The sequence below is a fragment of the Anopheles stephensi genome, chromosome 3, assembly GCF_013141755.1.
Source record: "Anopheles stephensi strain Indian chromosome 3, UCI_ANSTEP_V1.0, whole genome shotgun sequence".
Classification (NCBI taxonomy): domain Eukaryota; kingdom Metazoa; phylum Arthropoda; class Insecta; order Diptera; family Culicidae; genus Anopheles; species Anopheles stephensi.
Window position 1 is genome coordinate 81,906,095 of NC_050203.1, and position 13,811 is coordinate 81,919,905.

A 13,811-nucleotide genomic window follows, 5' to 3' on the forward strand; every position below is an offset into this window, starting at 1 on the left:
CGAGCGAGTTGATTTAGCGTTTGATTTCCTACCTACCGAACCTTCGAACAATCGATCATTTCCCTAAATTGAGCACTCGCTCACTCTTGGCGGCCCTTCCACAAATGATTTACCGGACCTAAACGAGCACTGACACCAGCATTTTTTCTCCACACGTTTTCTTCTCTGGAGCTGATGTTGTTAGTTTATGAGCACTAAATTCCTGCCTGCCTGTGTGTGTGTGCCTCGCCAAACGTTACACTCGCATTACACCAAAACCCACCATTCCTGTGGCCAATGTTGTGCCAATAAAGAAGTGAATTGCCCTTGATTTGGTGTAGCTTGGAAGGACGATTTGACGATAATCATTACGTTCCTGTACCTTTTTGCGCCTTCCCAATGGAACGGAAATCACTGTCCTGATTTGAGAAAAAGGGAATACCGTGTGTACCGTACCGTCATCTTTCGATAATAGTCGGACAACAACAAAAACACACACACATACACACACACGTACGTGGTTAAGATGTATGGCGGTCTTTATGGGTCATTGATTTGGTTGGCAAAGTAGTTTTGTCCGATTTGTGCTGCACTTTATTATGGCCTAATGGTTTGTTTTATTGGACCAAGGGAAAAACACGAGGAAGGATAATAAAAAGTCCGAATCCAATAAAGAAAAGCTTCAATAACAATCGTTCCCTGTCATTTCGGGACACTCATGCTGCCATAAAGTAGTCAAATTTCGTTTTCGTTATTTAAAAAAAGGCATAACTTAACGTAAAAGAATAATTTATTGCAATGAGAGTTGGTTTTCCAGCAAAAAATATATCCCCTAACCCCAAGGATAAAGACCAACTGTCGTTTTTAATCTCGAAAAATTACAACCATCCCTTTTCCCTGCAAGCTGCAAGCGCCTTTGAGCTGGAAAACGGTAGAAAATTAAAGATTTCAGATGAATAAAAATAAAACAACACGAGCAAATCCAGTACAAATAGCGCAACCATCTGCCCGTCAGTAAACAGTAAACAGCACAACCGGACCATTCCAAGAAATTAGGGTGATTGTTAGCATTTCCTCCATACTTTTCTCTCTCTCTCTCTCTCTCTCTCACTCTCTCTCACGCCTCTAGTTCAGAAAGACACGGAAAGATACTTAAAAAGAGGAGGCACGCAAACAGGACCGTAAAACGAATAAAGTACAGCACAGCAAGTTGGGAAAAGGGGTACGCTGCTACTAAAAAGCTTATAATTAATGGTATCTCACTAGCAGTGACACATTTCGCCCCGTTCCAGATACTCCGGAATGTCCTCTTGGATGGGTCATTTTTCTGCCCCGAGAGCTAGAAAAATTGTTGTGAAAATAGAACTGAATCGTGTGGGAAATGGCGAGCGATTAAGAGGAAGAGGTAAAATGCAATTAAATTTGTTTTAATTAGTAAATTGTACTAGATTTCAGGTAGGTATTCGAAAACAGGAGTTAAAATGAAGAACAAATTGCTTATTTAAGTAAACAATCATCAGGTGTATCAGTAATTCAAAATATCGATAGAATTTATTTTTATTTGGACAACTTATTTTAACTCATTTTAGTAAATAAAACAAAATTTAGTAGAAAGCACAAATACGAAAAGATATAAACAAGAGAGTATCGAACAGCCTGGTCTGATTTGAACGGCATCTCCACAACAACGACTCCGTGGCGCAACGGTAGCGCGTCTGACTCCAGATCAGAAGGTTGCGTGTTCAAATCACGTCGGGGTCAAATACAAATTGACTTTTTTTATTTCACATCGCTCCCAACCGCACACACACACATCCTTTGTTCCCTTTTGTTTTAACATAGGGACAATTTTGCTCGATCGCTTCTCAACCTCGCTAATCTTAATCAAATCTGAAAGCATGAGAAACCGCTACATGAGCGAAAAACGAAAGTGAAACACATACTGGCCTATTTTCTTCTTCGATCGGCTCGTCCGGAACCAAAGTAAACGGCGAAAGCGGGCGAAAAACAGAGTAAAAACACGGAACCGGAGTTTAATTAAATTATCAACGAACATATAAATAACCTGGTCGCGTTCGCGGTACGGCACGGCCAACACGCACACGCCAATGGGCCAACGCATCATCAGTCCAAAGATAAGCGTGTAACAAGCGTGTGTGCGTGCGTGTGGCTGTGTGTTTCACATATTGCCCGTTTACGCACTTGCAGCCAGAAACAAGCCGGCGCTCGCTTGTGGTGGATGGATGTGCATGATATGCGAGCGCTGGGAAGCACAGAGCGTGACGAAATTTGACGACACGTGCGATGAATTTTTTTTTTAATTTTAGTTAGTAAAAACTTGCTTTATGAAATGGTAAATTTGGTAAAAAAAGATCAAATTTTAAATGCTCTAGTGAATACTTGTTTATCAAAATCGCAAAGCCCTAAAATCATTTCCACCACTGTACCAGATGCCTCTCTCGATGAATGGGAGAAGATGTTTACCTAGCCCCACTGACCCACCCCAAGCACTTGTTTTGTTTAAATCGCTACCCCTCCCTCCCCCCACCAGGCGCAGCCAGTTGTACGCGTACGCAGACGTCACTCGAACACCCACCGACCGATCCCAACCCATCAATCATCAAACGCAACACAGACGCCAGTGTCGCCCGTTAGCACCGGTGAGCAATGGCCGTCGGGGAAGCTTTTGTCGCCTACTGTGACCTGGACGAGTGCTTCGAAGGGGGGCGAACATCGTCTCACACCTCCTAGAGCGCACGTCGTCCATTTGCATTGCATGATAAACGACCCTAGCGGCATCTGTGAGAAATTGACACTAAACTGCAGCCAGTCGATGAGTGTCAACGTTCTGCTGACGTCCGTTGGCGGTGTGCTTTAAATTGATGAAAATATGTGGCGAAGATTGAATTTCGATCGAAAATCGCTGCATATTGACACAAATGGATCCTTTTGGAGGAAGGGCTTAAGTTTCGCCAGCACAAATGGGAATAAATCGTAGTTCTGCAATTCGGAAACCTATCAAGTGGGGGTTAATTTACCACAATGAAGCCACAATGCTGCTCCCCAGATATTCTCACTTCTTAAGTTACCCTTCTAATCTCGAAACTTTAACAGCTGCTCCAACAATTATGCCTCAGTTCTAGAGCTGCTCTCTCGCTATCAGCGCACCGGTTGCGTTATACTTAAACCTCAAATAGCTGCCAATGAAACGATAGAAGGTTTCCCCATAACACTGCTAGTTCGCAGTATGTTGCCCCGCATGTAAACATTAGTGGAGTTGGTTGTATTTTAGTGAGGAACTTCGTTATCACTGCCACACGTTTGAGGTAAGCGATGAATGTTGGTAATCCGAGATGCAGAAAAGTGCGAAATATTCATTTGTACATTATAAGGCTATTGTTTTCATTCCGATGAGACATGTTGTAATGCTAAACATTCTTGAAACTATACGGAATAACCCTTGAGAAGGGGCGATTTTTGTAGCTTAAACTGACTTTCAAGAATTTATGTGGTGCATTTCTAGTACAAATAACAAAAATTATGATCAAATAATTGTATAAAAGACAAATACAAAATATATTAATGTATGTTATATCATGTTCTAAGGTTCGACACCTTTGGACATTAGTTTTGAGCGTTGTTCGAATCCTAGACTCTAAAACAACATCAAATTTATTTTATTTATAACTTTTTAAAATTTAAAAGAACCAACATATCACTTAAACAACCCATTTTGTTTCACAAAATTAGATTAGAGGCCTAAAGCCTTATCGCTTCATTACTCTAGGTCGTTGATAGAACAGATGACTAATCATCAAATCTTAAACTGACCTACCAACACCATTTCTTTGATGATAGTTTCGGGAAGAGGACAAGGTCACTTGACAGATTTCCAAATCTTCACATACTGACAATCAGTTACGGAATGCTTTAAACCTTATATAGAGTGCATCCTAGACAAGAGGGTTCTCCAACTGCTTGCTAAAGCTGTCTAAAGTACCCAAGATAAGGTTGAATTGGAGGGTTTCTAACTGCAATCTTCAAAATTAAATTTAAATCAATCAAATTTCAACCCTTAAGCTATTACAACATTTTATACTGAAATGAACTAGTTCTATAACATTGTACGTCTTAAAAACTAATATGACTCAACGCAAACCTGTTTGACAGCTTTGACGCATGTTTTGAATGCTAATATTGATTTCTTTGTCACAACGCTTCTAATCTAAAAATAAACCGCCACTTCAAGCCACTTTAGTAAACAGTATTTATTCCCACGCCAACCCTGCAACACCTTCCAGATAGTGGAAGGGTTAATCATAACGGCATATGTCTGTAAATAACAACCATCTAGACACAAATCAAAATAATGGCGATGACAATCGAAATTTCATCACCATGTTCCACTGACTACGCATGTGACCGTCTGTACCTGCTGAGACGAGCTGCCACAGCTACGAGCTCTCTCCTGATAATCATACGGCAGGACGGATGAAGGGTTCTGTCGTCACGAAAACCCTGGCACACACTACCGCCTTGACAGTGAAAGATCTGCTACCGTCTGGGCACATCGCATGTAAACCGGTTGATACGGGAACCGGGCGGGACCGGCCGATGGGGTTTGGTGGTGCTGATGCGTTTCTAAATATTTACACGCCACACCACAGTAGTATAAAAGGGAACGCAACTAGCGTGGCGACAGTTTGTTTCAGTGGGGGAGCTAGTAGTTGTAGTAGTCCCAGTTCCCAGTTCCCAGCTCAACATGATCCTTTACAGCGTTGGATTGATTGTGGTGATAGTGTTTCTTGGGCTCAAGTACGTCTATTCGTACTGGGATCGGCATGGATTGCCGAACCTGAAGCCTGAGATACCGTACGGCAATCTTCGACTTCTGGCCGAAAAGAAAGAATCGTTTAATGTGGCTATCAACAATCTGTACGATCAGTCGCCGGAACGACTGGTGGGCGTGTATCTGTTCTTCCGTCCGGCTGTTCTGGTCCGAGATGCACATCTCGCGAAGCGTATTATGGTGAACGATTTCCAGCATTTCCACGATCGTGGTGTTTACTGTAACGAGCATGGAGATCCTATGTCAGCTAACCTGTTTGCCCTGCCTGGACAGCGTTGGAAGAGTCTCCGAGGGAAGCTGACACCGACCTTCACCTCTGGACAGCTTCGAAACATGCTGCCCACGTTTCTGGAGGTGGGCACCAAACTCCAGCACTACCTCGAGAACTTGGCCACAGACAACCAAATAGTGAACATGCGTGACATAGTGTCCCGGTACGTGCTAGACGTAGTCGCGTCCGTGTTTTTCGGCTTCGAAGCCAACTGTCTCCACAACCCGGACGATGCGTTCCGAACAGCGCTCCGCGACTTTAACAACCCGGATAGCTTCCTCAACAATATCCGAACGACCGGTGTGTTCCTTTGTCCCGGATTGCTTAAGTTTACCGGTATCAGTTCACTCGCTCCACCGATGAAAAGGTTCACGATGGAAGTGATCAGCTCCCATCTGCATCAACGTGAAACGGGTCAAGTTACAAGGCGTGATTTCATCCAGATTCTAACCGATCTTCGTCGGAAGGCGGGAAACAATGTGGAAGAATCGCTATCCGACGCACAGTGTGCGGCGAATGTGTTTCTGTTTTATGCGGCCGGTGCAGACACCTCAACTGGTGCGATCACCTTCACACTGCACGAGCTTACACACAACCCAGAAGTGATGGGGAAGTTGCAGCGCGAGATCGATGAGATGATGGAACGACACAAGGGCGAGATCACGTACGATAACATTAACGAGTTGAAGTATTTGGATTTGTGTATCAAGGAAACGCTTAGAATCTATCCAGCGTTGGCTGTTCTGAATCGAGAGTGTACGATAGACTACCGGGTGCCGGAGAGTGACATCGTTATTCGGAAAGGGACACAAATGATCATTCCTCTACTGGGGATAAGTATGAACGAGAAGTATTTCCCAAACCCGGAACTCTATTCTCCGGAGCGGTTTGATGAGGCCACGAAGAATTACGAACAGGATGCTTACTATCCATTCGGTGCTGGTCCACGCAATTGCATCGGTAGGTAGTACATACGAACCTTCGACACTTTAAACTCTTAAATGGTGATCTTTTCAGGTCTACGACAAGGGCTTCTTCTCTCCAAGATTGCTTTGGTGCTGATGTTGTCCAGATTCGACTTCTCTTCAACAATACCGCGAAAGCTTAGCTTTGAACCGGTTGCTGCTACACTAGCACCGAAAGGTGGTCTTCCAATGAGGATCGTTAAACGGAAACGACAATAAAAGCATTAACTGTGATATAAAGCTTAATAAAGCTGCGATCAAAGATCGTATACTAGGATAAGAATTATGGTAAAATAAATGCGTTATATGAATGGTTATGGTTACGGGCAACTTTTGTTTGACATTCAGCACTAGATGAATGACTTTTGAACAGAATTACTGCATTTCTTTGTCCTTGAAAGCATAGAATAACTATCAAATTTAAATGTTTTATAGAATTTACATGCATCTTGTCTGTAAATTTAGCTAATATTTAAGCAATAAAGTAATATCATTTTATTTTGCTTCGCAAATTGATGCTTGAAGTAACGAAATTTTTATTCAATAGGTAAAAACATGCCTTTATTATACGGTTATAATTAATCTTGAACAATCATAATATTAATTAAACTAGTATAAAGTATTAGCACTTTGATGAAGGACTCAAATTTACATTAAAAAGAATAAATAAATTAAAATAAAACATCAAATATAATCATTGTTCTCCCACCTAAAATGTAGCACCACACTGTAAGCATCGCCGAATCTATCTCATGTTGTTTACAAACACACCTCTACATTCAAACCAGTCCCCGAGATTGATCGAATCTTCCAGAGTAGAGCGTTCCTATCTCCTCGCGCATCAGATTAACTTTTTTTGGACACACGTCCAAGCCGTCACCGACACATACGAGCTTGTTGTTGTAGCTTCAAACCATGTACAGCAGCATAAACGATCAAAACATCGCTTGCGCCACACAACCACAGGCGCACCCGGTTTTTTGGGGGGAGGCGATGCTTTATAAGGCTGCCGGCAAGCTGCGCGACCGTTTATTGTGTTTTGTGGCCTTGGATGGAAACGTCTCGGTCGCAATCAGTTCTCGAGCAAGATTCCATTTACCCACCGTGAGCAGTGCCGTGTACACAGTGACATAATGTTTGTTTATACACTTGCGCTGTTTGCGGCCGTAGTGTTCCTGGTGCTGCGATACATCTACTCCCACTGGGAACGTCATGGACTGCCCCACCTGAAGCCAGAGATTCCGTACGGCAACATCCGCACCGTAGCGGAGAAGAAGGAATCGTTTGGCATCGCCATCAACAACCTGTACCACAAGTCGTCGGATCGTCTGCTAGGTCTCTATCTGTTCTTCCGCCCAGCCATCCTCATCCGTGATCCGCACCTAGCGAAACGCATCATGGTGAACGACTTCCAGAACTTTCACGATCGGGGCGTGTACTGTAACGAGCAGCGCGATCCCTTCTCGGCCAACCTATTCGCCCTAGCCGGCCAGCGGTGGAAGAACTTGCGTGCGAAGCTAACGCCAACCTTCACCTCGGGTCAGCTGCGTAACATGTTGCCCACGCTACTGGCCGTCGGTGGCAAGCTGATCGAGCGGATGGACGCACTGGTGGACGATAAATCGATCGTGGACATGCGTGACATTGCGTCACGCTTCGTGCTTGACAACATTGCTTCCGTGTTCTTCGGGTTCGAGGCGAACTGTATCCACAACTCGGAAGATCCCTTCCTAAAAACACTTCGAGCAACGAACCAGCGTCGTGGATTTTTGGACAACTTCCGCACATCGGGTGTGTTTATCTGTCCAGGGCTGCTAAAGCTTACCGGACTTACCTCACTTCAACCGGCGCTCATCAACTTCGTCATGGACATTATCACGTACCAGATCGATCATCGCGAGAAGAGTCAGATCACCCGGAAAGACTTCGTGCAGCTGCTAATAGATCTGCGCCGTGAGGCGGGCAACAACTCCGAGGAGGCCCTCACCATCGAACAGTGTGCGGCGAACGTGTTCCTGTTCTACATAGCCGGAGCGGAAACGTCTACGGCCACGATTTCGTTTACGCTTCACGAACTCTCACACAACCCGGAAGTGATGGCGAAATTGCAGCAGGAAATAGACGAGATGATGGAACGGTACAATGGTGAAATTACGTACGATAACATCAAGGCGATGAAGTATCTGGACCTGTGCGTGAAGGAAACGCTCAGGAAGTATCCGGGCTTGCCGATATTGAATCGTGAGTGTACGATCGACTACCGGGTGCCGGATAGTGACGTCGTGATTCGGAAAGGAACTCAGGTTGTCATTCCCCTGCTGAGCATCAGTATGAACGAGAAGTACTTCCCGGATCCGGAACTCTATTCGCCCGAGAGGTTTGATGAGGCTACGAAGAATTACGATCAAGACGCTTACTATCCGTTCGGTGCTGGACCACGCAATTGTATTGGTAGGTTGGCAAATGTTTGGGTCTTGCAGAACTCTTGTGCTAACATCTCTTTCTCATCTATTCGTGTAGGTCTTCGGCAAGGGGTTCTTGTGTCCAAGATTGGCCTTGTCCTGTTGCTATCCAAGTACAACTTCAAGTCGACGATACCAGCCAAGGTGAAGTTTGCAGCCGCCACTGTAGGGCTTACGCCCGAGGGAGGTTTCCCGATGCGGGTAGAGCACAGAAAGTGAAGCGTTTCTCCACTGATTTGTGATAAGATAAGGATAAGGGTACAAATATAAACCGTAAAGTAGTATTAAACAATTGTTAAGCTTAAATAAATGATGTAACGTACAACACACATTAGATAGCTGTATAATTGGCTGTATTGTTCTTAAAAACCAATCCATTATTTAGAATATATTGAGAAAAAATAATGTTATGGCTAAGCCTTTCTCGATAATATTAAAAACAGGAAGCTGTTAGGTTTTATTGAGAAAAATATCAAAAACAATTGAACGCTTTTTAAAATAAATAATCAATAATCAATAAAGGAAAAAGGCATTAAATAATCTTAGGGTAAACATAAAAAATATAATTTAAAAAAGACGAACTACGAAAGACTTTTAATTAAAAAATCAAATTATAATAATTGCCAGTAAATATTAGCACAATATATTATTTGTTCTGCTATAATCACCAATGTTTGGAGCAAATCCTTGCCGTAATTAATGTAACAAAATTAAAATATTAATCTTTGCTTGTCGCTCGACTTTTATTGCGACTGTCCAGCTATCTTGAGAGCATTTTTTATCACACCAGAAACCGTTGTTCTCTTTTGTCTTTAATTGATATCTTCCCTTCGCACTTGAAATTCTCCCCCCCATCCTACCCGACAACAGGCTCGGCCTGATAACGCCCTCTTCTTGTTCCATTGACCAGATTTTACCAGCCCCTGGGAGCGTGACATTGTGTAAATGCGAAAAATGACTAGACAGAAATCTGTACCGTTCCCGAAAGTTGCACCGTCACAGTTGGAGAAGTTTCCTTCGAGTCATTGGCTTGAGGTTGGCTGTTGCGTTGGTTTCGAGTAGCACTAATTAAAGACACCGATAAAAAGGCTAAGAGTGTGAGTGTTGGCGTGCATAAAGATACCAGCTATCAGTAAAAGGAAAGCTTAGTGGAGTGTACTCACAATAGAACTGCGCGTGACAGTTTTAAGACATTTGGGGAATAGAGGAGAAAAATCACTAAAACAATTTTATTTAAATTTATTTTGTTTTTCTACCTTTCTATCCCTTTAAATGGGGAAAAAGTCCCATTTTCTTAACCACAACTCAAACCAAAACCACCACAACCCACTAGAAATTTTGCTCTAAATCTGGGACATCTCCCTCACTTAAGCAAACATGTCCAAAAGCCCCAAAACCCATCAATGGAACGAAGACAGGCTCGCCGTGGTGCGCTAGCCAATACCGTCACATCCCTTTTTGACCGGATTTATATGGCAATACGGGTGTGTGTGTGTGTGTGTGAGTGAGTGAGTGTAGGCGTATGTTTTGATGGGTTGGGTTGACAGGTCAGTAGGAAATCTGTTTTGCCGACCTGCCGAAAAGTGTGTCCCGTCAATCAATCGGGCATCGGGAGCAAGGTGTATGTATTTAGAAGGTGGATTTTTATCGATTTGACAGGGCGACATTTTAGTCGAGTTATGTCAGAGTTTGTTTACAAAAACATATGGTATGGGCAACAAACATGAACAAACAGCCTCGATTCTCAATCCCTTGAGCAATTTCGCTAATTTATGGGTCATCTTCGCATATCAAATGTTGTTCCACAGAAGATTGACGATATTTGGTTGCATTTTTCGTCAAAAAATCTCAAGCGATACCACCACTGGCGCCTCCTCCGACGCTGCCATCACTCTTCTCAATACCCTTCCCCTCGATCACCACGGAATTGTTATGTCAGATCGAGAAATGTCAATTTGCTCTAAACAACTCTACCTTCTATATCTACATACCTTGATCGGGAGGACCTCCATCGATCGAGTCCGTTCAATCTCGGCAAGGATGATTTTTAACGTAGGTGGAAAATGAGATTCGGTTTTTGGGTGAGGGCTTCGAAAAACTTTAGGGCGGGACGGGTACACCGAAACCCAGTGTGGCTGTGGGTAAAAAGGTTAATACAACATTGGCCTAGTTTACCGATCTCGACTTCTCTTCAACAATACCGCGAAAGCTTAGCTTTGAACCGGTTGCTGCTACACTAGCACCGAAAGGTGGTCTTCCAATGAGGATCGTTAAACGGAAACGACAATAAAAGCATTAACTGTGATATAAAGCTTAATAAAGCTGCGATCAAAGATCGTATACTAGGATAAGAATTATGGTAAAATAAATGCGTTATATGAATGGTTATGGTTACGGGCAACTTTTGTTTGACATTCAGCACTAGATGAATGACTTTTGAACAGAATTACTGCATTTCTTTGTCCTTGAAAGCATAGAATAACTATCAAATTTAAATGTTTTATAGAATTTACATGCATCTTGTCTGTAAATTTAGCTAATATTTAAGCAATAAAGTAATATCATTTTATTTTGCTTCGCAAATTGATGCTTGAAGTAACGAAATTTTTATTCAATAGGTAAAAACATGCCTTTATTATACGGTTATAATTAATCTTGAACAATCATAATATTAATTAAACTAGTATAAAGTATTAGCACTTTGATGAAGGACTCAAATTTACATTAAAAAGAATAAATAAATTAAAATAAAACATCAAATATAATCATTGTTCTCCCACCTAAAATGTAGCACCACACTGTAAGCATCGCCGAATCTATCTCATGTTGTTTACAAACACACCTCTACATTCAAACCAGTCCCCGAGATTGATCGAATCTTCCAGAGTAGAGCGTTCCTATCTCCTCGCGCATCAGATTAACTTTTTTTGGACACACGTCCAAGCCGTCACCGACACATACGAGCTTGTTGTTGTAGCTTCAAACCATGTACAGCAGCATAAACGATCAAAACATCGCTTGCGCCACACAACCACAGGCGCACCCGGTTTTTTGGGGGGAGGCGATGCTTTATAAGGCTGCCGGCAAGCTGCGCGACCGTTTATTGTGTTTTGTGGCCTTGGATGGAAACGTCTCGGTCGCAATCAGTTCTCGAGCAAGATTCCATTTACCCACCGTGAGCAGTGCCGTGTACACAGTGACATAATGTTTGTTTATACACTTGCGCTGTTTGCGGCCGTAGTGTTCCTGGTGCTGCGATACATCTACTCCCACTGGGAACGTCATGGACTGCCCCACCTGAAGCCAGAGATTCCGTACGGCAACATCCGCACCGTAGCGGAGAAGAAGGAATCGTTTGGCATCGCCATCAACAACCTGTACCACAAGTCGTCGGATCGTCTGCTAGGTCTCTATCTGTTCTTCCGCCCAGCCATCCTCATCCGTGATCCGCACCTAGCGAAACGCATCATGGTGAACGACTTCCAGAACTTTCACGATCGGGGCGTGTACTGTAACGAGCAGCGCGATCCCTTCTCGGCCAACCTATTCGCCCTAGCCGGCCAGCGGTGGAAGAACTTGCGTGCGAAGCTAACGCCAACCTTCACCTCGGGTCAGCTGCGTAACATGTTGCCCACGCTACTGGCCGTCGGTGGCAAGCTGATCGAGCGGATGGACGCACTGGTGGACGATAAATCGATCGTGGACATGCGTGACATTGCGTCACGCTTCGTGCTTGACAACATTGCTTCCGTGTTCTTCGGGTTCGAGGCGAACTGTATCCACAACTCGGAAGATCCCTTCCTAAAAACACTTCGAGCAACGAACCAGCGTCGTGGATTTTTGGACAACTTCCGCACATCGGGTGTGTTTATCTGTCCAGGGCTGCTAAAGCTTACCGGACTTACCTCACTTCAACCGGCGCTCATCAACTTCGTCATGGACATTATCACGTACCAGATCGATCATCGCGAGAAGAGTCAGATCACCCGGAAAGACTTCGTGCAGCTGCTAATAGATCTGCGCCGTGAGGCGGGCAACAACTCCGAGGAGGCCCTCACCATCGAACAGTGTGCGGCGAACGTGTTCCTGTTCTACATAGCCGGAGCGGAAACGTCTACGGCCACGATTTCGTTTACGCTTCACGAACTCTCACACAACCCGGAAGTGATGGCGAAATTGCAGCAGGAAATAGACGAGATGATGGAACGGTACAATGGTGAAATTACGTACGATAACATCAAGGCGATGAAGTATCTGGACCTGTGCGTGAAGGAAACGCTCAGGAAGTATCCGGGCTTGCCGATATTGAATCGTGAGTGTACGATCGACTACCGGGTGCCGGATAGTGACGTCGTGATTCGGAAAGGAACTCAGGTTGTCATTCCCCTGCTGAGCATCAGTATGAACGAGAAGTACTTCCCGGATCCGGAACTCTATTCGCCCGAGAGGTTTGATGAGGCTACGAAGAATTACGATCAAGACGCTTACTATCCGTTCGGTGCTGGACCACGCAATTGTATTGGTAGGTTGGCAAATGTTTGGGTCTTGCAGAACTCTTGTGCTAACATCTCTTTCTCATCTATTCGTGTAGGTCTTCGGCAAGGGGTTCTTGTGTCCAAGATTGGCCTTGTCCTGTTGCTATCCAAGTACAACTTCAAGTCGACGATACCAGCCAAGGTGAAGTTTGCAGCCGCCACTGTAGGGCTTACGCCCGAGGGAGGTTTCCCGATGCGGGTAGAGCACAGAAAGTGAAGCGTTTCTCCACTGATTTGTGATAAGATAAGGATAAGGGTACAAATATAAACCGTAAAGTAGTATTAAACAATTGTTAAGCTTAAATAAATGATGTAACGTACAACACACATTAGATAGCTGTATAATTGGCTGTATTGTTCTTAAAAACCAATCCATTATTTAGAATATATTGAGAAAAAATAATGTTATGGCTAAGCCTTTCTCGATAATATTAAAAACAGGAAGCTGTTAGGTTTTATTGAGAAAAATATCAAAAACAATTGAACGCTTTTTAAAATAAATAATCAATAATCAATAAAGGAAAAAGGCATTAAATAATCTTAGGGTAAACATAAAAAATATAATTTAAAAAAGACGAACTACAAAAGACTTTTAATTAAAAAATCAAATTATAATAATTGCCAGTAAATATTAGCACAATATATTATTTGTTCTGCTATAATCACCAATGTTTGGAGCAAATCCTTGCCGTAATTAATGTAACAAAATTAAAATATTAATCTTTGCTTGTCGCTCGACTTTTATTGCGA

General features: G+C 43.3%; 4 protein-coding genes and 1 non-coding gene across 5 annotated transcripts in view; 4 read left to right on the top strand and 1 right to left on the bottom strand.

The window, feature by feature from the left end:
- Positions 1-13,811, bottom strand: part of LOC118513631 — a 120,995-nt gene that overhangs the window by 71,041 nt on the left and 36,143 nt on the right. The window lies entirely within an intron of this gene.
- Positions 1,669-1,740, top strand: Trnaw-cca. The gene has a single exon. It is a non-coding gene; the product is annotated as a tRNA-Trp (tRNA).
- LOC118513643 (cytochrome P450 6d3-like) lies at positions 4,671-6,381 on the top strand. The gene is made up of 2 exons (XM_036059710.1): positions 4,671-6,059; positions 6,117-6,381. Exons 1-2 carry the CDS (start codon positions 4,742-4,744, stop codon positions 6,281-6,283), a joined length of 1,485 nt encoding a protein of 494 aa, XP_035915603.1. The 5' UTR covers positions 4,671-4,741; the 3' UTR covers positions 6,284-6,381.
- LOC118513645 (cytochrome P450 6d3-like) lies at positions 7,079-8,860 on the top strand. The gene is made up of 2 exons (XM_036059712.1): positions 7,079-8,515; positions 8,585-8,860. The coding sequence occupies exons 1-2, from the start codon at positions 7,198-7,200 to the stop codon at positions 8,743-8,745; spliced, it is 1,479 nt and encodes a 492-aa protein (XP_035915605.1). The 5' UTR covers positions 7,079-7,197; the 3' UTR covers positions 8,746-8,860.
- Positions 11,612-13,393, top strand: LOC118513644 (cytochrome P450 6d3-like). Its single transcript, XM_036059711.1, has 2 exons — positions 11,612-13,048; positions 13,118-13,393. Exons 1-2 carry the CDS (start codon positions 11,731-11,733, stop codon positions 13,276-13,278), a joined length of 1,479 nt encoding a protein of 492 aa, XP_035915604.1. The 5' UTR covers positions 11,612-11,730; the 3' UTR covers positions 13,279-13,393.